We start from the raw sequence: 23,920 nt of genomic DNA on the forward strand, positions 1-23,920 counted from the left end.
CAAATAAAAGTCTAGGATCAGATGGCTTTGCCAGTGAATTCTATCAAACATTTAGAGAAGAGTTAACACCTATTCTTTTGAAACTATTCCAAAAAATTGCAGGGGAAGGAATATTCCCAAACTTATTCTATGAGGCCACCATCACCCTCTTACAAAAACCAGACAAAGATACCACAAAAAAGAAAATTATAGGCCCATATCACTGATGAAAATGGACATGAAAATCCTCAACAAAATACTAGCAATCCAAATCCAACAATACATTAAGAGGATTATACCCCATGATCAAGAGGGATTTATCCCAGGGATGCAAAGATTTTTCAGTACCTGCAAATCAATTAGTGTGATACTTCACATCAACAAATTGAAGAATAAAAACATATGATCATCTTCATTGTCATCATCATCAAAAGAAAAGCTTTTGACAAAATTCAACACCCATTTATGATAAAACTCTTCATAAAGTGAGCATAGAAGGAACATACCTCAACATAATAAAGGCCAAATATGATAAAACTACAACTAAAATCCTACTCAGTGGTGAAAAGCTAGAAAATATTTCCTCTAAGATCAGGAACAAAGGAACAAGACAAGGATATCTACTCTTGCCACCTTTACTCAGCATAGTTTTGGAAGTCCTAGCCACAACAATCAGAGAAAATGAAATAAACTGAATCCAAATTGGGGAAGAAAAAGTAAAACTGTCACTATTTGCAGATGACATGATACTATATATAGAAAATCCCAAAGATGCCACCAGAAAGCTAGAGCTCATCAATGTATTTGGTAAAGTTGCAGCATACAAAATTAATACACAGAAATCTGTTGCTCTCACAATGAAATCTATACTCTCACAATGAAGGCTCAGAGAGAGAAATTAAATAATTTTATTTCTCATCACATCAAAAAGAATAAAATACCTGGGGATAAACCTACCTAAGGAGACAAAAGACCTGTACTCTGAAAACTATAAGGTGCTGATGAAAGAAATCAAAGATGACACAAACAGATGGAAGAATATACCATGTTCCTGAATTGGAAGAATCAGTATTGTCAAAATGACTGCACTACCCAAGGGAATCTACAAATTCAATGCAATTCCTACGAAATCACCAATGGTGTTTTTCACAAAACAAGAACAAAAAATCTTAAAAGTTGTATGGAGACACAAAAGATCCTGAAAAGCCAATGCTCTCTTGACAAAACTGGGGCTAGGAAAATTAGACTCCCTGACTTCAGACCATACTACAAAGGTACAGTCATCAAAACAGTATGTAACTGATACAAAAATAGAAACATAGATCAATGGAACCAGATAGAAACCCAGAAGTAAATCCATGTGCCTATGATCAGTTAATCTACAACAAAAGAAGCAAGACTTTACAATGGAGGAAAGACAGTCTCTTCAATATTAAGAGGTGTTCAGTGCTGAGAAAACTGAACAGCTACATGTAAAAAATGAAACTAGAACATTCTTTAACATCATACACAAAAATAACATCATACACAAAATAGATTATTTAAATGTAAGACTGGATATTATAAAACTTTTAGAAGAAAACATAGGCAGAACAGTCTTTCATATAAATTTCAGCAATATTTTTTTCTGAGCCATCTCATATAGTAATGGAAATAAAAACAAAAATAACAGGACAGCAATGGAGAAACAGACATAGAGAACAGACTTACGGACGCGGGGAGAGGGGAGGAGAAGGTGAGATGTATGAAAAGAGTAATGTGGAAACTTACATTACCATATGTAAAATAGATAGCCAACAGGAATTTACTGTATGGCTCAGGAAACTCAAACAGAGGCTCTGTCATCAACCTAGAGGGGTGGGATGGGGAAGGAGATGGGAGGGAGGTTCAAAAGGGAGGGGATATATGTATACCTATGGCTGATTCATATTGAAGTTTGACAGAAAACGACAAAATTCTGTAAAGCAATTATCCTTCCATAAAAAAAAAAAATACACAAGTGAAACCTAAATAAATTCAAAAGCTTTTGCACAGCTAAGGAAACCATAAACAAAATGAAAAGACAACTCAGAGACTGGGAGAAAATGATTTGATCAACAAGGGATTAGTTTCCAAAATTTACAAACAGCCCATGTAGCTCTATATATGAAAAAACAAACAACCCAATCAAAAAATGGGCAGAAGATCTAAGTAGACATATATTCAAGGAAGACATCAGATGGCCAAAAGTACATGAAAAGATGCTTAGCATCACTAAAAATTAGAAAGATGCAAATCAAAATTACATTGAGATATTACCTCACACCAGCCAGAATGGCTATCATCAAAAAATCTACACACAGTAAATGCTGGAGAGGGTATAGAGAAAAGGGAACCCTCCTACATTGTTGCTGGGAATGTAAATTGCTGCAGTCACTATGAAAAAAATATGGAAGTTCCTTAAGAACTAAAAATAGAGCTGCTGTATAATCAGCATTCCCACTCCTGGGCATGTATCTGGAGAAAAACATGGTTTGAAAGGATGCATGCACCCCAGTGTTCATTGCAGTGCTGTTTACAATGACCAAGACATGGAAGCAACCTAAATGTCCATTGACAAATGAATGGGTAAAAAAGATGTGGTACATACGTACAATGGAATATTACTCAGCCATTAAAAAGAAAGAAATAATGCCTTTTCAGCAACATGGATGAAATTGGAGATGATCATACTAAGTGAAGTAAGTCAGACAGAGAAAGACAAATATCATATGATATTCATATGATATTGCTTATATGTGGAATCTAAAAAAAAAAAAAATGATGCAAATGAACATATTTACAAAGGCAAAACAGGCTCACAGACTTAGAGAACAAACTTGTGGTTACCAGGAAGGAAGGGTAGGTTGGGGAAGGATAGATTGTGAGTCTTGGATTGACTTGTACAAACTCCTATATTTAAAATAGATAACCAACAAGGACCCATTTTGTAGCACAGGGAACTCTGCTCAATATCATGTAGCAATTTAAATGGGAAAGAATTTGAAAAAGAATAGATACATGTATGTGTATAGCTGAATCACTTTGCTGTACAAATGTTGCTAAAACAAATGCAACATTGTTAATTAACTATACTCCAATATAGACTAAAATTATAGTAAAATAATTTATTATATGTGCTCTAGTGGCTTGCCAGTGACTGCACAGTTCCTTTATTGTTTAGAGTTCTTCACCATTACAACTCTTTTCATGTTAAAGGTATCCCACTGGGCTCCTTAAGAAAGTTTGAGAGGGAAAAAACAGCTAAATAGTCAATTTCTTCTGATGGTAATTTTCAAACAAGTAATAAAGGACACAGTGATAACCTGGAAACTGATGGCATTTGGGTTATTATAGAGCACTAAAATAATCTGATTTATCCTAAATCCTGAATTATTAGCAGGGAGATGGTCATTTTAAAATAGCTATAGTACTTAATATTTAATTAAATATCAAGTACAAAATAAAATTTCCTTATTTATAACCCTGAAATTATGCACATCAGTTATATTCTATCAATATTAAAAAAATAATGAAAAGTTGCTATTTTAAAATTAAATCAAGGGACCACATGGTATTATAGAAACCATGTGATGCTGATTCTAATTTGGTAACAATCAGTAATTATTTTTTAATTTGTAAGTGAATAGACTGGTCTGGATGTTACTAAATTCCTCTCCATTATTCTGATTCTATGAGTCATTTCCCAAAGTAATCAGTGGGCTGTCAGTATGTGAGATATAGGAAGAGAAAAGGGAAAAAAGAGTTCTCTTGTCAAATGAGCCTATGATAGGCTGGATTAAAGAAAGATAAGCAAACAAAACAAAAAAGAAAGATAAGCAAGTTTCTTAATCTGTAAAAATTCTTGGGGCTTCTATTGTGTTCACCTGCATTGTGACTCACCAAGATGGGGGACATTACAGCAATTGTTTCTTAAATTTATTTCACTGTAGAACATACTTAGAAAAAATAGAGCTTTTACATCTGCCTTGTGTAGGTGTACTTTTAGAATGTAGTTTTCAAGTTGAGACGAATTCAGTAAATTAAATGAGAAATAAGTATAAAATCTATTTGAGGAATTATTTTCTTCATCTCACAGATATTTCTTATGTTGTTCCCATTATGTGAAAAGGTTATATAATCAAAATTTTAAACTATTGTTTTCTTTTTCATTTCTTTTTCTTAGAACTCTTGCTTTTAGAATCAGTTCCATTGAGACTACAACCCACTGAAAAGAAAAAAAAAATACCTCTCTGTCTAGAAAATTATTCATTGTTCGAATTTCTCCAGTGTATCTGTTGATAATAAACATCGGTGAATCTGAAGGTTCTTGTCTTATGATCTTGAAGGCTATTTTTGAGTTCAAATTATTTGGTTCATCTGCATCAGTAGCATTGAGTACCATCACCAGTGTATCTAGAAATCAAGAAAAATTGATTGCAAATGGACAATTTGCATTTTTGTTGTAATATAGTATACTGCTTTCCCGAAAAAGTGTTATGGTTAGTTAGTCCATGTAATGGGAACTCCACCATTTCCCCTTTCTATTTTTTCAACATATCAATATCTTAGCTCCTTTTCTATACCTTTGTCTTGATGAAAAGATCACATTTTGCCAGGAACTTTAGACATTACTGGTATTTAAAAAACAAGGAAATATTTTCTTCTGCTTTTACATTTCTTATTCTAGTATAATTATTTTTTAAAGGCTTGTATGGTGAAACAATGTGATATAAGGACAGACCAACTCTCCCAACTACAGCACTTTCTAGCTATGTGATCTTGGCCTCAGTTTCCACATCTATAAATGGGGATGCAATTGGATTGTCCTCACTGAGTTCATGAAAGAAATAGTTATATGAAATAAAATTATGTGAAGTTCCTACTGAATAATACACATTCAATAAATATATTTTATTATTCTATTTTGCGTGGTCTCTAGGAAAGTGCAAGGTATCTAGCAGGTTTAAAGAGATGCATATGTAATTACATTCTGCACCTGTTCTTCACCTTGTCCAGTAATCTTATTGGTAGTTTTGATGAAGGATGCTGGAGAATGTGAAAAGCTGCAAGCGTTCATAAACTAGACTTTTCTATACTCAACTCTGTTTCAAGCACAATTGGCCTTGTCTTTAGACATAAACTATCAGCTCCTGCCTGTCTCTCTCTCTTTCTCAATCTCTGTGTGTATTTATTTCAGCATTTTGAAGTGTTTTCAGAGGCAATTATTTCATTAATTATGGTGCATTCATACAATAAAATCTCATGAAACTCTTAAATGATGAAACTTGTATTTCCTAATATGAAAATGTGTTCAAAATATATTTAAAAATTCACACTGTAGATTAGTATGTAAAATATGGTCACATTTGTTTCTTCTTTGGAAATATGTTTATATATATTTACATGATTATAGAAAGTATGTACCTAAGTAACTAGTGATTCTATTTGCCTCTGAAGAATAGTACAAAGGAGAGCAAAGAATGCATTTTATTTCATTTTTACTCACATTTCGTGAAATTTTTATAGCAAACCTTCTTATAGTAGTATTTTTAAAAGTTTAAAATATAGGTATAATATTTTAACAAATAAAAATTAAAATGTAAGAATTATTTGAGTTTACAAGAAATTATACTGCTTAAAGGAGAAGGCAGTGGCACCCCTCTCCAGTACTCCTGCCTGGAAAATCCTATGGACAGAGGAGCCTGGTGGGCTGCAGTCCATGGGGTCGCTGAGGGTCGGACTCGAATGAATGACTTCACTTTCGCTTTTTGCTTTCATGCATTGGAGAAGGAAATGGCAACCCACTCCAGTGTTCTTGCCTGGAGAATCCCAGGGACGGGGGAGCCTGGTGGGCTGCCGTGTCTGGGGTCGCACAGTGTTGGACACAACTAAAGCGACTTAGCAGCAGCAGCAGCATACTGCTTAAAAATTAAAAGTACTATGGTAAGTTTAAGTTTTGAATTTAAATGAGACAGTATCTCTTCTGTTTTTAGATATATTTAGGAAATCTTCAGTGGTAAGCTAAGCAGTTAATACACTATCTGCACAAGTGATTGAATATTTGGCAGTTAAAATATTGCTTTAACAGTAATCCACAAGGAAGTAATTCCACGTTTAGATTGTGAAAGCTCTTGAGAGTAAATACTGGATCTAGTTTCTAGATTTTCTGGTGCCCTTCCACTGGCATCCCTTGAGATGGTCACCTTTAAATCCACATGGAGGACCAAACAGGATTAGATTTAAAATACATTTCAAATACATAAAACCAGTGATTTGAATAAAAAGCAAATGAAACGTATATTTATTAAATCATATATATGAAGGGGGAAATGCTTGTTTTGTATTTAGTGAAAGTTAGTCATGTCTGACTCTTTGCGACCCCATGGACTATAGGCTCCTCTGTCCATGAAATTCTCCAGGCAAGAATACTGGAGTGGGGAGCCCTTCCCTTCCCCAGGGGATCTTCCCAACCCAGGGATCAAACCCCGGTCTCCCGCATTGTAGGCGTTTTGTATTTCTTTGCTGTCAAAAAAAGCTCTTGAAGATTATGAACACCAAATAGATTGTCTAGAGGTGATTTCTGTGAGTTAAAGTAGTTAAAATTTTTTTAAAAACCAACATGAATAGAAGTGGATGAGATTCCCCTTTAAGTAGTCAGTGTGTGTGTGTGTGTTAGTCACTCAGTCATATCTGACTCTTTGCAACCCCATGAACTGTAGCCTGCTAGGCTCCTCTGTCTATGGAATTTTCCAGCCAAGAATACTGGAATGGGTAGCCATTCCCTTCTCCAGGGGATCTTCCCTACCCTGGGGTTGAACCCAGGTCTCCTGCATTGCAGGCAGATTCTTTTCCGTTTGAGCCACCACAGAAGCCCTCAAAGTAGTCAGGCTGGGAGGCTAAATTCTCTTCCCAGTGCCTCTGTCATCACTGTGCAAAATACTTTTGGGATTTTTCCTTAGGAATCTACTACAGAGGTGGTGTGTGAGCAAGTTCCTCCCATTTCTTTAGCGTTGCTTCTTGTGTATGACAGTTGGAGCTGCTTCCATGGTTGAAGGGAAAGCCATTATGGAACCTTCCTCATGCCTTCCTGTTCTACATGCTTCTCCAAACTTATCTTTCACATTTGTGATGTAGTATCTTGACAGAGTTTAACCTCTAGATGCCTGACTGTTAAGAATGATCTGGAAACCCAATAGTCTTGTTTACTTAATAAAGTAGACTACTTACTTGCATTAGAATTTTCTTCTATTTCTCCTACAAAAGTAGACATAGAAAATACTGGAGGGTTGTCATTTATATCCAAAACCCTGACTCTAAGCTCAAGAGGTTTCTCTAAATCTTGGCCCAGTGAATTCAGAGCCCGGCAATAGATCTAGGAGAGAAAAGAGGAATAATTACATGATGCAACCCATAATTATTGAGTTCTCGCTTTCTCTGAGCATTATGCTTAGGTATTGTGGGAAACTAAAAGAACAGTGAGACATATGATTTCCAACTCAAAGGTAGGCATAAGCAGTACTTACAAGGGGAGGCAAACACAAAGTCAAAATCCCATTCGAGAAAAGGTCACATGATAAGTTATATAAAGGAAGAACAAAATAGCTATGACTTCATGGGAGGATGTAATGATTGAGAGATCTTCAAAGAAAATTTCAACAGGTGAAGCAGACAATTGACAGGGTGTTCCAAGAAAAAGGATTCATGTGAGGAAGGAAGTGAAGTGGCAAAAACTCATTGCTTGGAATTAGGAATAGGGGTTATGGGGTTTGAGAATATGACAAAGGAGAGTCACACAGGGGCTTCAAAGAAATATAGCATTCATGGGCTAAGTGGTAGCTATGTGGGTGTTTATATTATTATTTGTTTTTGTTGTTCATTCGTTCAGTCATGTCCGACTCTTTGCGACCCCATGGACTGCAGCACACCAGCTTCACTTATTGGGTGTTACATGAGTGTTATGTGTACTATTTTGCCTATGTGATATACAGTAAGTCCCCTACATATGAACCTTCAAGTTGCAAACTTTCAAAGATGCAAATGTATTATAAATCTATTCCAGTACAGTACTGTATAGCCAATTGTATTAGTTGGGTACCTAGGCTAACTTTGCAGGACTTAATGCACTCCCAGAACGAAACTCGTTGGTATGTAGGGAACTTACTGTGCATGTGTGCATGCTCAGTCACTTCAGTTGTGTCCAACTCTTTGTGACCCTATGGACTATAGCCCACTGGGCTCCTCTGTCCATGGGATTATCCAGGCAAGAATACTGAAGTTGGGTTGCCATGCCCTCCTCCAGGGGATCTTCCTGACCCAGGGATCGAATCTGCCTCTCTCACATCTCCTGCAGTGGCAGGTGGTTCTTTACCACTAGCGCTATGTGGGAAACCCAGGGAACTTACTGTATTTCATATAAAAATGCATGTGTTTCAAGAGAAGCTAATAGGCTGGCATGTTGATTTAGAATTTTCAGGGAAACATTGTGGGAACAAGGCAGGAATACCGATATGGAATAGAAAACTAAGGAATTAAAGTAGTTTGAGGCATACAGACAAGCAGTACGAGTGAAAACCTGCAAGCATAGATTACTATTTGAAGACATTTTGGGAAATTATAGGGTTTGAATTGGAGAAGTTACAAGATCAAAGAAAGATATTAAAATTTCGCTATTTTTGTTTTTCAAATATTAACAAGTGTTGACTCTAGTGATAGATGGAAATTGATTAGCAGCCAATGGAGCAGTCAGAAGAGTGATGAAAAAACAAAGTAGATTGATTAAGGTTCTTGGACAGGTAATTATGGGAAAATAGCTAGCTCTTGTGATAAGTCATTGGGAAAAAGCAGAAAATCGATCCTTTTTTTGGATTTAATTCAGAACATTTCTGAACTGGAGGAGAGAGAATTAATTATGGGACTTTTTAATGAAGCGGGTCATCAGGTCAGCTGCATAAAGTGGAAATGAGGTTGAGAGTTTGAAGTTTTGTCACAGCGACTGTAAAGAATAGAGTGAAATTCATTAAAAGTGAGTTAAAGTTTCTCCAAGGCACATTCTGAGCTCAGGGGAGTCGAGCAATATGAATTTATCATCAAGTACGTTCACTCAGGAAAGGCTCCATCTGGAGTTCCAGAAATCATCATTTGGCATTGGAGTTAAGAGGAACTGATATTCTCAACTGAATTAAAGATAAAGAAGTAAGTTAGGCACTTGCCCTTCTTGACAAACATCTAGCTTGACACGGGAGCTGACGAGAGGTTAGCGCTTTTGCTAAGGCTGTTAAGCAAACACTCCTCTGTCTCTCAATCTTCTGTTTCTGTCAGGGCATTGGATGCTCATGAAATAAGAGACAACCAAAAATGCCCAATATTGAGACTCTTGAAATCAAATAAATATGATCTGAACTTAAGATATTTCAAAAGTAATATAGGCCTGAACATACATATTCATGCACTTACAATGAAAAAAGGGGTGACCTCTCGATCAACTATGGATGTTATATTAATTTCACCAGTTTTTTGATTAATAACAAAGATTCCATAAGGTGGCTGATCGATTCCTACTCCAGAGATGCGGTATGTAACTTGCTGGTTTGCAGCGCAATCTGAGTGAATCTGCAAAGAGAGCGCAGGTGAAAATATTACAGAGAGGAAATCAAAAGTACAATTTAATAACTGTCTTTCTTGAAAATTGTTGAATGTGAGTTATCCTGTTATCTTTTGAGAAATGTTGGAAATAGGAATTATTTTCCTAGATAAGTGGAATAATTACAGCTCTAGTATTTTCAGCAGTAAATGACAATGTAATAGAAGAAATTCAGTTTTAGTTTCTACCAAATAAGAAAAAAGTAAACTATCACTCTCATAAATCTAAATCTGTGTAGTTATCATTCATGCATTCACTCATTCAACAGTTAAAATGGATCATATTATTTTTAATGTCTGTGCTAATATTGAAGCCAGTAGGGAACTCCTTACCCTCTTAAGGAGTTTCTCAATGTTATTACATAACTTTGATCTTTTGATTAAATGTTTTTTTAAATGTAAAGTTTTTGAAGAAAGTTTTAAGAGGATTTTTGTAGGTGACAAGAGAGAGTTATCCAACTCTATTGTAGAAGTTTTTAATTCTGAAAATAGGAAGTTGTATTAGCATAAAAATCAAAGAGACCACCCCAAGTAACTCTTATGGAAACCAGGGGTCTCTCTGAAATTAAAAATTATATGATTGTAAGCAATCTCATGGGGGAATGTCTGTGTAAATCTGTGTATATGTATGTATATATGTTTGTATGTGTGAATCTGTGTGTGGAGATGTTTCCGTGTGTGTGTGTATGTGCACATGTGCATGTGACTGGGTGTTTACTAAAGGAAAATAAGGGAAAATGAAGGGAAAAGAGAATGTGAAAGAGGGTACATTGTGAATGTTCATAGAAAGCTAAAAGTAGAAAGTCAATTCTAAGATTATGAGACAGAAAGAGCACACACTTAAATGGTTCCTGTGAATGTGCTGAGCATTAAATTCATTGTTTAAATCACTATATTTTTTCATCTAGAGTTTAGGGTGACACATGATTGTGTATATTAATTTCACTAATGTTATGAGTCAGTGTTCAACTGTCTACCCAAGTGGATAAATTTCTTAATTTACACTTTTGATGGCTTCAATTTTTCTAATCTGAACAGCTATATTCTGTTCTGTATCATAACTTCTCAGTGAGATATGCTCATAAAATGTTTATTTCAAAGGTAGGTTCTTTTGAAAATTTAACTCTGTCCGTTCTGATTTTTGGTTTTTTGCTTTGGGTTTGATACTTACTTTGGCGATCGGGTTCCTCTTTGAGTTGTCCTCCCCTTCCCGGCAGGCTGCAGCAAACTTGATCCACTCACGCTTTTGCCTCCTGAGGGAGTGCCACTTGATGGTGCCATTTTTAGTGTTATAATCCCTGACCTGGGGTGGGCAGGACAAAGTAATAGTATCTATTAACTTTTATTCATAATTCACGTTCCACTGGAGATTTTAGAGGTCAGGGCAGTGTCAGAAAGAGAGGATGTTTAGTTGGAGTAATTGGTAATTTTGATAATCCATTAATTTTAGCATAACATTAACTTTACTTATACATTATAAATTTTCATTGGAAAATATATTACTTTTCCCAAACTATTTTTTTACTTTTAATTTGAAAAAAATTAATTTGCTATATATTACCTGGATTCTAAAGTCACTGTTAACTTCCAGCACCACCTATAAAAAATAAGATAAACATAATAGTTAATTTTTAATTGAATGCTCTACAATGCATGTTATCCTACTGCTTTAAAAAAAAAAAAATTAAACAGTCTTGTGGGTCATTAGCAGGTGGATTTGGTTTCTTTCTCAAGATCTGAGGACAATACTAAGGATTCTTTTGTGTTTGGTTTTTACCTTTCAGTTTTGCTCTTATTTTCATTACTTTTTATTGTTAACTTCTTTTTCATCCTTAGCCTGTACAGATACTTGTAATCATATGAGCTAGGATATTTGAAACTAGAACCCAGGGAGAATGAGGGCTGGGAACTCAAGATCTCTTAGTAAACCTTATGCCTGAAGAGTTGAAAGCACTTGGATGGTATTTAGTGATTTCAATAGTATGTAATGATACTAAAATATTTGACTATAGTTTTGGGGTCTGACTAGCCACAGATGGGAATAGAAAAGAAAATCTGAAGTAAAGAAAGTATATAGCGCAGAAAATATCTGGAAAACTTTGGAATGTTTGCTTTTTCTCAGTCCAGTTCTAGATGGAAGATTTTCGAGTATTCTTAAAAATCTTAAGATGATAAATCTTTAATTTGCTTTGAAATATGAGAATAAAAGTGCTGAAATCAAAACAATTTTCTTTATGTAAAAATGAGTTCATATTTGATGTTTTATTACTGGCACTAAACAAAACAGATGATATAAATGCATCCTTCCACAGCAATGAAGATAAATTACAAGACTGTAGGGACAAATGCTGTGTAAGCAACTTTCATTAATCTTTTCTCCTGCATTAAACAATTTCCCTGTCAAGCAAATGAACTAGTCAAACAGAACTCTCCCTAGTTTTAGCTCTGGCCTTGATCTTTATATATGATTTATAGTGTAAAATTATACATACAATTTAAATTATTTTTTTCTAAAGACAAAGGCACTTCTAAAAACATACATTTATATATTAAGTCTACTATATCAATATACTAAGACATTGTAAAATATCTAAAAATTAGGTGTGGATTTGAAGGATTTGTTTACATTTAACTTAGAATTAGTTAAAGATGGTATAAATTCTTAGTTTTTATTCACCCCTAAATAAGAAAATGGCACCCCACTCTAGTACTCTTGCCAGGAAAATCCCATGGATGGAGGAGCCTGGTAGGCTGCAGTCCATGGGGTCACTAAGAGTCAGACATGACTGAGCGACTTCACTTTCACTTTTCACTTTCATGCATTGGAGAAGGAAATGGCAACCCACTCCAGTGTTCTTGCCTGGAGAATCCCAGGGATGGGGGAGCCTGGTGGGCTGCTGTATATGGGGTCGCACAGAGTCGGACATGACTGAAGTGACTTAGCAGCAGCAGTAGCAAATAAGAAAATTTTAACTTCTGTTTTTTTTTTTCAGAGTTGCTAATTATGAAAGCTTTTATCATAATTAGACTTTATCTGGACCACTGATAAAAGAAAATTATAGTTTGTATTTTAAAAAATACTAATAATAGTAATTTCAAAATATAATAATTACTTTTTATAGTCACTTTCAATTTTACCCTTAAAATTTTAGTCTCCAATGCATATTTTAAAAAAATTTCCATAATTCATAATGGTTAATATCAGTAGTATAAAGAGATTATGTTTTTATTATAGAAATTATATACTCATGGTATCAAATGTTATTCATTATCATTAATCACCATTACAATTTACTGGATGATAACTAAGTATTGGAAAATGTGTTTAGAGGAATCCATGCACTCAATCTTCAGTAGTATATGTGGTCAATACTATAATTCTTTCCATTTTACAGATGAAGAAATTGAGGTTTGGATATTAATTTAGGGCTAAATATAAAAGCATCTGCCTGCCAATGCAGGAGAGTCAGGAGACAGGGGTTTGATCCCTGGGTTGGGAAAATCCCCTGGAGGAGGAAATGGCAACCCAGTCCAATATTCTTGCCTGGAAAATCCCATGGAGAGAGGAGCCTGGCTGGGTCACAAAGAGTTGGGTATGACTGAGTGATCGAGCACACACTCACAATCCAAAACAATTCAGCCTAAATTTGTGTTTGTGGTATGTGTAATATAAGATGGCTTATTCCAAGTAAATTTCCAAGTAAAATATACTATGAAGAATTGACATTATTACAACTTTGAGAATTCAAAATAATTCTGATTTTAATCTAATCTCATAATATCCTTGTGAATTATTAATAGGAGTACTTATATACAATAATAACAGCAATAACAGTAATGCTATGCGTGGGGTGGGAAGAGAAAGAAAAATAAATGACCCAAATGGTCCAAGTTACTTTGGACAAGTAACTGAATTGTTATTGTAGAGTCCCTCTTGGGCACCAAATTGAAATAATGTTAATGCAGGTATGTATTTCTTGCTACCTGTGAACGCATGAACACTTTTTCCTCTAATTTGTAGGTGTGGAACTGGGGTGTGGGGGTATCTTATTTGTCTGGGAGCCATTTCTTCGTAGTTACAGAATTGTGTATGCATCTGTTATTTGTCTTGCGCTTCCCTTACCACACCGAAGTGTCAGTGCTTGCTGTTTGCTTTGGAGAACTATGCCAGATGACTAAGAAACCTTCCAACTTTATGAAGCTGGGTCATTCTTTTTCCCATGAATAGCAACTCAGGCAGAAGACCAAGCAAGTTTCACCACAGAGTCAGGCTCTCAACTGGATTAGTAATTAAAAAACTGCCAAGTCTGCTTAAAATTATGTTTTGTTAACATAATCTTACTGTGATTTGCTTGCTCAGAGTCCAGAAAAAAACCCAAAAAACTCTGAAATAGCCATTCTTGGACTTTCAAAGGCAAAATAATGAAATCAAGTACTTCATAGGGTCAGAGAGCTTTCAGTGTACTTGCTGAATTCTCTTAGTTTTCTCATTTGTGAAATGACAGGGGTAGACTAAGTTATATACAGTTACCTTTTCAATTCTAGCAATAAATCTCTGCGTGCAGTAGGAAAATATTGAAATTTTTTGATCATGGGAAAGGCGTGATAAAATTGTGGGTTTAAAAGATTACTCCAACCGCAGGGAAGAGGCAGTGATTACAGGCCACCAGCAGCGAATGTTTTACATCAAATTAGGCCGGAGATGCAGAGTTGAAGGGCAGCAGTGGAAACAGACCAGAAAAGATTAAAGGAGAGATACTGCATGGGTGGAACTGACAGGGCTTGAGAACCAATGGGACGTGGGAGTCAAGAGAGGGAAGAATTTCAAGCGATGGCAGTTTTAAACAGGCAGATCAGGAGCAAGGGCATAGCAGAATTTAGCAGGTTAGAACACGGCAAGTTTAAGATGCCAGAAAAGGGCCTGGGTGAAGAGGCTTAGCTATTTGAAAAACACATCAGCGCCATGAACATTGGTGCTTCAGGCCTGATATGTGGAGGAATAACTGCTCAGTTTGCTTAGTTGAAATCATGGGAGAATTTGAAATCCCTCAGGAATACAGCCAAGAAACAGCCTGGGGATAAGAATGAAACATGGGAATTCCTACATTTATGTAACTGGGAACAATGACAAAAAATAAATGAAAAGGAGAAAAAGAAGTGGCTGAAAAAACAGGAAGAAAATGTCATGCAAAATCAAGGATGTCAAAGGAAGGGAAAACTGAAAGATGGGGTGTGAACCATATCAGATGATATGAAATAGCTGAGCAGAGTGATTCCTGAAGAAATCTGAGGTTTTCTAGGACTTTGAATAGGATGCTTTCAGTTGTACGGAACAGGTTCTTTTTGACTGAAAGAAATTGGGGAATAAGATAGAGGGGAAAAGGACATTAAAATAGTCACTTTCCCAAGGGATTTGGTGATAAAAAAAAAATCAGAAAGATGTGATAGTAGAATTAGATTACTAATAGTGTGCAAGGAAATATTTTTGGAGAGGGAGACATGTGTTGGAGATGAAAGTCACTTGGTTGGAGAGGGAAGTTGAAGGGCACTATCCTGAATAATTTAGACTTTGTCTCTAGAACAAGGATAAGGTTATTTGGGGGAAATCAGGGGACTAGTTTGGATTATGAGATGTGTTGGGGATGTGTTCTGTGGAGACCATGATGGAGATGCACTTAGGTATGAAGACTGGTCAGGCTGAGTACATCTCAGCTCTTTTGTCCACTGGATATGGGTGTTGGAGTGAGTCACTTAGCCATTCAGCGCCTCAGTTTCCTCCTCTGTATATGAGACTAAAGCCCTTTCCAATTAAAATATTCTAAGAAAGCAGTGAATAATTCACTTAAAGCACATCCTCAGTGAACCCTCCCTGCATCTCTATTTTAGGAACCAATCCATATATATATATTTTTTAAAGCCACAAGACACAAAATTTCATGCTAGTATCAATGATTCTAATTAAGCTCATTTTTTTCTTTTGATATTGAAGTTTACATTTCTTTACATATAATAAAAATGGTCTTGAAAGTAATAAGTAGTAAGGACAACTTCTTGTATTTAATAATTGTGTTAATCTTCAACAGTCACATGACAGTTTTTAAAGCATTACATTTTGTGTCTAACTGTTATGTATATCATAAGAATGAACCTGAGATAAAGCCAAAATATGATAGATTGATTCTTTTAAAAAAAAAACCTTCTGTTTTGTCTTTCCTTTGTATTACTTGGACCATAGCTGGAGTTGACAGCATGTTGGTAGGTCATTCTTCTTATTTGTTCGATTGGCTTATTTATTTCTTTGACAAATACATATCAGATGTGTGAAACCAAGGCTTTATTATTAAGTCTTTTGAAGGATTTAAGCCCTAAAAATATTATGACAAGCCTTAGATAAAATGTACATGTATACTGCATCATGAAAGTAACAGGAAAATTCATCGTGGCTGTTTTCATGTGTAATACCCTCATGATTATTTGGAGTGTGTGTGCGGGTGGGGGGAGGAGAAAATAGAAACCACCCCCAAACTCCCTATTTACCTCTTGTATTCCCTATTTACCGCTTCTTTGTGAATTAGACGTCTACTGAGCAATCTCACACCGGTGCAAGGCACTATGAAGGATACAGAAGTGACTTAGACACAGAACCTGCCCTCGAATAACTTACAGCCAGGTAGTTTCATGAGCAGCAGGCCCTTGATTTGTGAAGCTGTGGTTGTGTATTAGCCAAGGCTGTGCTCTGTGCTTGTAGACCAACTGAGATCAGCAACCAGTGGCATTTAAACCACTTTGACTTGCCTAAGTCCATTAGAGGACATTGCATGCCAGGCATAGCCAGCAAGAGTGACATGACCCAGTGCTCTGGAAGGGTGCTCCCTCACTGTGGGGAGCACAGTAAGTCTACCGAGTGTGCTTCTTTCTTCAAGTGTCAGGCCAGCGCCTGTTAGGACATGGAGGTAGCCAACAACAATGTTCTTGAAGAATGTGTAGCTGAAAAGTTATCAGAAATAAAGTGCTCTGGGAATATAGACAGTGTTATTTTTCTAGATTCATAAGCCTTGTTAAGTAGGTGAATTTTGTCCTTTAGCAGCCAAGTCATCAGATTTATCCAGTTAGCATTTCCTAGTTCTTTAAGTTTTTCTATAGCCTTAATCAGACACAGTAAATGATTTTATTCTGTAGCAACTCAAACCAATTAAATGATGACAGCTTTGTACTCTTTATTTTCATAAGAGTGAAAGAACAGGCCGATCTTAAACCTGCTGTGAAATTCCAAAGCTTTTAAGAGCATTATGATTTTGCTTAAATACAATTTATACATTTGAATTAACAGGTGAACAGAAATGCCGCTTCCATCTTCTAGAAAATATTTTACTGAAATTCTGATATCTGTAATATGTATCACTGTAATATGAGCACAAGAAAGCACAGAACCCTCCCTTTGCTTCTCTTCTGTGGTGTCTGTACTAGTTCGTTAGTTCTTCTCTTGCTTTAGGCATCAATAAACACAATTATGGAAATTTAAGATTCTGGTTCACATAAGTTGATGAACTATGTAATAAAGTATATACTATAGTCCGTATATTTTAGCCCTGGGCTTGAGAAATACTCCAGATAAAACCTGCTTATATACTTAATAATTTCAGCTAAGTTCAAACTGTGGAATTAGTTTATCTGGTGGTCAGAAGCAGTTTTTTTTGAGGGAAGTATTAACCATGGAAAGAGGAGAAGCGAGGCTGGTATGATCAACTGAAGAAATCAATCATTCTTGGTAGTAAAGATGAGTTTATTTGTTCTTTGAGTGTATGCTGCAGAAGTTGACTTTTATAGAAAAAGATGCCTTGATATCTGTATTGATTTGAGTTGATTGATTGGACCTGGTGAAGTTGCAAAGTTAGTTTTAGAAATCAATTGAACTATAAAATTCTACTGGTTCTACTTTGCTTTTTCACAGTCACCATGCCATCCCTTATACTACAGTTACAGCCACTCACAAAGATTTCTTATATTTGATACAAAGTTAACTTTGTTTTCTGGTGTAGAACTCATTCTAACCACCCCAAGGCCCCTGCTAACCACCCATATACACACCAATCTCATGGAAACAAAAAGAAAGAAAGAAAGAAAAATAAATGTAGCATTAATAACATTTCTTTGGCCTGCAATGTTATAACAGCTGTAAGCTAGTGTCTGTTCAGGCATCTTGCCTAAATAATGGAATAGTCCTGTGGCAAGCTTAGCCTCCATAAGAAGTTTCTTCCGCTTTATTCTCCCTGATCTAACCCTCTAATTTGAACAAAGTCTTGAAACTTAAAGGAACATTGAGCAGATTATACAGCATACTTGTAATACATGGTTGCCCAGCTCTCAGTGGCTTTGCATTAAAGATAGTTATCAGTTTAAATGTCTTAAAAGTTTTCAAAATTGCCCAAATATGCTCCTTAATGTAGATTTTCACTTACCAATTTTTAGCAGAGAATATAAAGACTTTATATAGATTTTTTTCTTTTTTTTTAATTGGCAAAATCAAACATTCAGAATAAGTGTAGCAGAAAAGTTTGCTATAGTGATGGTTCACATTCAGAAACAGTATTTTAAAGCAAAAATAGATTGGATAACTCCAAAGGATATTTATCCAGATCATCTGGTAAAATCAGTAGTAGAAATAACGTGATTTTTCTAAACCTTAGAAAGTGAAATTTTTAAAAAAAGTTATGATATTTTAAATGAAAGATTTCAATTCTTTATAAAATAAGTTCTTTAAGAAATAATTTCCTAATGTGTATGAGAAACTTATGATTGATTCCAAAGTAAAATATGGCAAAAAAACAAACAAATGATTCACATGCAAACAGGCAAAAACAATCCAGACTCAGAAAATAAAGGACAAAGGCCCAGAAATCTCTCTACAAAGAGAGAAAGTTACATGAAAATATATGGTTTTGATAAAATGATATGCTGTACTGAAGAATGACGAGATACAAATGGCTACTTAAAGGAACTTTATAGGATGTAATTAATTAGAAATAATCATTAAAATTTAAAAAGGCATCTTATAGATTCAATGAAAATACATAAGCATCTGAATAAACTTTAATCAGCTGACACTATAATGGACCTGAATTAGATCAAATTTATATGAAATTAAAAACAAAAGTATTTTCTTATTTCATAATTAACAAATACTCCTATGTTCAAATGACATACTGTGTGGTACTCATTAATCCCTGCCACATTGCAAATTATGAAATTCTCAGTATCAAGTCCCTGGAATAAGGCTAATGTTTGAAGGGCAGTTTGGAACTATATAGCGACCACTTACTGATGCTCATTTATTAATAAATCCACTGGTTATGGCCTCTCAATTAATAAAGTGAATTCAAGTTAACCAGCATATGTTGAATCAAAGATCTCACTTGTTACTATAGACACCCAAAAATCCAGTTCAAAAATGAAGCAAGTAGAGACACATATTCACCACAGCACTACATCCTGCCAAATTGGAAGACACGATTTACCTGGCATTTGCCTCTTTGTATTAGATTAACATTATTGTGAGAGAGACTACAATTTTCAATTTTCAACACAAGAGAAGTTGATACAACTCACTAGTGCTGCACTTAGAAGTCGTCTCTAAAGAGAGAAGACTAAAAAAGTGTAGGGTTGCAATAATAAAGTATTTTGTTATAGTTTCTCTGATCATCAAACATACAACTTTTGTCTCATGGTCATTACTGACTTTCCAGTAGTAAGAACCATTATCATAATAATTATACTTATTCCTTAATTATAGCCATTCCTTCACCTACTATGTCATTTATAAATCTCCCATACTGGCATTCTTTTTGAAATTAAATAAATGTTTTAAATAAAATTACAGTTTAGAAGTGTGGGACGTCTGATATTAGTGATATGAACCCCCAACCACATACAGAACTGATGAGACTGGGTGGTGAAGCCAGTTACAAACAGCTATGATTTTAATTTATATGGATCCTATTTTTACATTTTAAAAACTATAGTGAATCTACCAGCAAAGATACCAAAAGTATGGGAAAATGTCTAGATTAAAAACCAAGATACACCTGTGAGATTAGTTTTCAAAGCCCACCTGCAAAAGAGAATTTGAACAACAGAAGGCTATTAAGTAGTGATCTGACTTTCCCAAGTTCAGTATTTCCCCGGCATGACTTGGCAATGACTTCGATGTCAGAGATGTGATACGGTGAGCTGACACTGATGCACTAATATGATCTTGCAGTCTTCAATTAAGGAGAGAAACACTATTTAAAAATCTAGTCCATAAAAATCACCTTATCATTAGCATAAACTTTTAATGGGTTTAGGTTAGAAATAACACAAAATAACATTTTCCTAAAAGTTCTCCCTTGTTTACCATGAGAACGATGATGGAAACTTTTTAACAGGATTCACTTACCAGGAAAATGAACAGCACCACAGCTGCTCTGAAGAAGGGCCAGTTCATCGCTGCTGGGTTCTCTTACATCCAAGATCGAGGGAGTTTTGTTTTTTCTTCTCTGTTCTTTCTCTTCCCCCCACTCAGCTGATGTCTGCTTAAAAATAATTTCTCAGTAGATGTTCTTACATGCAGGCTTTGAGGTGTTTCTGCCTTCTCTGGGAGCAGGACTGAAGGTACGTATAACCTGTCTAGATCCCCACCCTAAAAACTTGGGCTGGTCTCCCTGAAATGCTTAACAGGATCATCATTGCTCGCAGGTAAAAACTTAGGGACACACCCTCTTCCAGCTGAAAGGCAGCTCTCTGTGGGGCATGGAAGATTCACCCCTTTATTGAAGGTTTCCAGTGGCAGGCATTTAGAATGATCAGAAGTGTGAAGAGCTGTACAACGGATAGGGGTTTTTCACCCTAGGCTCTATTTACAGGTTGTTCAGCTTCTTCCCATATTGAAAAGGGAAGTGGAGTCTGAATGTTTATACTATTCAAAGAGGATTCTGTGACCCACGTTCATTGCCAGACCTTCAGGTCACAGTAGAACATTATAAACTTTCCATTTCAGTGGATGTTAGGAAACAGTCATTTTCTGAACTATTTTTAAGAGACAGAAACTCTGCTAATGTTAGGAGTGAGGATTTTTTTATTTAAGCATTCGTTCAAACAAACAAAACGTACATACTTACGATTTTACTTACAATTTTAAGGTCCCTTGGGTAAATCACAGTTCCCTTTAAGTGACCAGCCAAAGTCCAGGGATGTCTCTATTGTCTCTCTAAATGAATATCTTCTTTCCCCAATTATTTCTCTCTTTTTAAGGTTCTGTCCTTTTCAAATGGAGTAAAATAAAATGTAAAATATCACTAGGGCAGATTAAACGTAAACAATCAAAACCACCAATTAAAATCTCAGTGATAATTTAAAAAGTGAAGATCAGAGCCTGAAATACTAATATAAACACAGAAAGCTGTTCTTCAGGTGAGGTGGGTTAAAAGTCAGTGACGATTCCCAAGCACAGAGCCAAGAATCTGTATAGTGAGCCAATTAGAGCACAGGGAATACACTGGAGAAAAAGCTGCCCACACATGCAAATAGAAGACTGAATGTAGCCCTGAAGTCTGTGAAAATAGTGACTGTTGCAGGAAAGCCTTTGGAAGTGTTCTAAGGGTAATCTCCTCTTCACCTGGCAATGTCTAGTATAAATATTGTGAGTGGCAGGAAGTCTATGGAGCTAGAAATAGCAGTCTGGAACAAGAGATCTATCTGGTAAGATGTTGATTATGGTCAAAAGGATGTTAAAAATTGTCCCAGAAAGGAAAGGTATCTCTAAGGGTCAGAGGTTCTCCAGAATGCTGTCATTTCACTATAGGTGTGTGGCTAAAAATGTTACTCCCTCAATGGTTTGGAAATGTCATGCTCTTCCTCATGGAGCTTAGAAGGAGGAGATGGGCTGCCTATATTTACTTGCATAAATGGTTTAAAAAAAGTGAATAAGAATACTTATGATAGGAATTGGTTGATGTGAATAATTGGATCAACTTTCTCATTAGTCAAGTAGGATAGAATGTAAGTATCGACCCATGACTTAGTCTGAGCAATGTATTAGTAGTAGGAAAGTCTGACCACAAATGGCTGAAGACTCACTGGGCATGGGAGATGGAAGGATCTACATTTACAAGCCTCCCAGTGGCAAGCGAATGTTCTTTCCACCTTGAATTCTGGGCATGGTGCTAAGATGTACACTGGTCCTCTTCATCCATGGAATGACTCTTCCCCACACCCAACCCTGGCTCCACCCCTAACTCAATGACTTGCTCCACAATCCGAACCAAGTGGAGCATCTGTAAGGCAGCAGTGTCTCCAGGAGCCTTCTGGAGAGGAGGTGTGGGAGAACCTGGATATTGCAAAGCAATGGCTGTCTTAATTGTCACATGAGAACGAGTGACATTAGGTAACAAATGGAGAAGGGAGGTTATGAATCACCATTCCTCCTCCTTCATCTCCTTCTCTACCTTTTTTTCTCTACTCATCTTAATGTCCTTAAAGCAGTGTTGTTCAGTAGACAAGTTCCTGAAATGTGGAAATGTTCTCTATCTGGGAGAACACTTGAATCGATTGTGGATCTGTGGATCCATTATGCTAGCCACTAACCATATGTGGCTATTGAGGAATTGAAACAGAACTCAGAAACTAAAACTTTAAATTTAAATAACTGCACGAGGCCATTTTTCTTGTTTAGTCGCTATGTTATGTCCGACTCTTTTACCACCCCATGGCCTGTAGCCTGCCAGGCTTCTCTGTCCATGGGATTTCCCAGGCAAGAATACTGGATTGGGTTGCCATTTCCTTCTCCAAGGGATCTTCCCAACCCAAGGGTCGAACCCACGTCTCCTATACTGGAAGGTGAATTTTTTACAACTGAGCCATCAGAGAAGCCCAACCACATACGGCCAGTGGTTACCATACTGCCCCAGTGCAAAGAGGTTAGAGCATCATTGTTTTTATTATCTTCTATCTTATCCTAAGCCTAATTCCTGTTCTTTATCAATTCAGCTCTTTCTAATGAAATCTACCCTATTCTTTTTCTCAGTTGAGGGAACTCTAGCTTTCTGCTTTTCCATTCAGCACATTTGATTCTTTTCCTATTATCTCAGTTGCCAAGTCCTTTATATTTGACTCCTTGCTGATCATATTTCCTAATGCCAACGAGCTGAGAAACTAAAACAGAGGCAACAGCACACAGCTCTCATTTCTGTGGTCATGTTTCCTTAAACATTTCTTCCAGTCCCCTTACCTGTAACTCTCACCCCACTAAAACATAACTGTGCTGTACAAGGTTGCTTAATCTTCCTGTCTCATTACATCCTGATTCTACTGTGAACAATGTTCAGGATGTGCACTTCTACTTACACCCCAACAGTTCTTCCTTCATGGGAATTTGATGAAATCTGGGGTGATTTTTCTGTTTTGTTCTTTTCCTGGTGTTTTCTGGGTAAAATGGACAGATTTTCTCACAAGGACCAAAATTCTTGGGGGAAGGGATTTTGCTCTTTTCTAAGGCATTGCACACCCTAGAATGTCATGTCTACATTTTTATATTTTTTTTTACAGCTTGGGATATCGTAGTACCCTCTTGAAAGACAAAGTAATCAGCATCTTTCATGGAAGCTGATGGATTCTACTGATCTAGAATTTCTTAAGCCTTGTTTAAGCAACTGTTCTATCCCCGTTCGTTTACATGGCACCCACTGGGTGGACACATACATTCCAGAAAAACTCTTTGGAATATGTTTGTATGTTATATGTGAGCCTCTGATGTCATATATATATACCTGCTGCTGCTGCTGCTAAGTCGCGTCAGTCATGTCCAACTCTGTGCGACCCCATAGACGGCAGCCCAACAGGCTCCTCTGTCCCTGGGATTCTCCAGGCAAGAATACTGGAGTGGGTTGCCATTTCCTTCTCCAATATATATATATATATATATCTAAATTATATTAATAAGCTCTAGAAATTGTTTTAAAAAATAGATGAAAGATATTTTTAAAAATCTTAAAAACGGAGAAGAAATTGAGAGAAATGTTAAGGATAATAGAACCAAAACCTTTTGTATTTGCCTCTATGTTATATGGATGGAGGAGCCTGGTTGGCTGCAGTCCACAGGGTCGCGAAGAGTCGGACACGACTGAGCGACTTCACTTTCACTTTTCACTTTCATGCATTGGAGAAGGAAATGGCAACCCACTCCAGTGTTCTTGCCTGGAGAATCCCAGGGACGGGGGAGCCTGGGGGGCTGCCGTCTCTGGGGTCA

At 36.2% G+C, this 23,920-nt stretch overlaps 1 protein-coding gene across 1 annotated transcript in view; it reads right to left on the reverse strand.

Moving 5' to 3' along the window:
* The window catches only part of DSG1 (desmoglein 1), a 44,376-nt gene extending 23,695 nt beyond the window's left edge, over positions 1 to 20,681 (reverse strand). Inside the window, exons 1-6 of the mRNA XM_027525623.1 lie at positions 20,075 to 20,681; positions 11,201 to 11,236; positions 10,811 to 10,942; positions 9,454 to 9,609; positions 7,228 to 7,372; positions 4,247 to 4,413 (exon numbers count right to left, since the gene is read on the reverse strand). Of these exons, the coding sequence (XP_027381424.1) occupies positions 4,247 to 4,413; positions 7,228 to 7,372; positions 9,454 to 9,609; positions 10,811 to 10,942; positions 11,201 to 11,236; positions 20,075 to 20,122 (684 nt within the window). The 5' untranslated portion in view covers positions 20,123 to 20,681. The remainder of the gene's footprint in view (positions 1 to 4,246; positions 4,414 to 7,227; positions 7,373 to 9,453; positions 9,610 to 10,810; positions 10,943 to 11,200; positions 11,237 to 20,074) is intronic.
* Positions 20,682 to 23,920: the final 3,239 nt, after the last annotated feature.

This window comes from Bos indicus x Bos taurus, chromosome 24 (assembly GCF_003369695.1).
Source record: "Bos indicus x Bos taurus breed Angus x Brahman F1 hybrid chromosome 24, Bos_hybrid_MaternalHap_v2.0, whole genome shotgun sequence".
In the NCBI taxonomy this organism is placed as follows: Eukaryota; Metazoa; Chordata; class Mammalia; order Artiodactyla; family Bovidae; genus Bos; species Bos indicus x Bos taurus.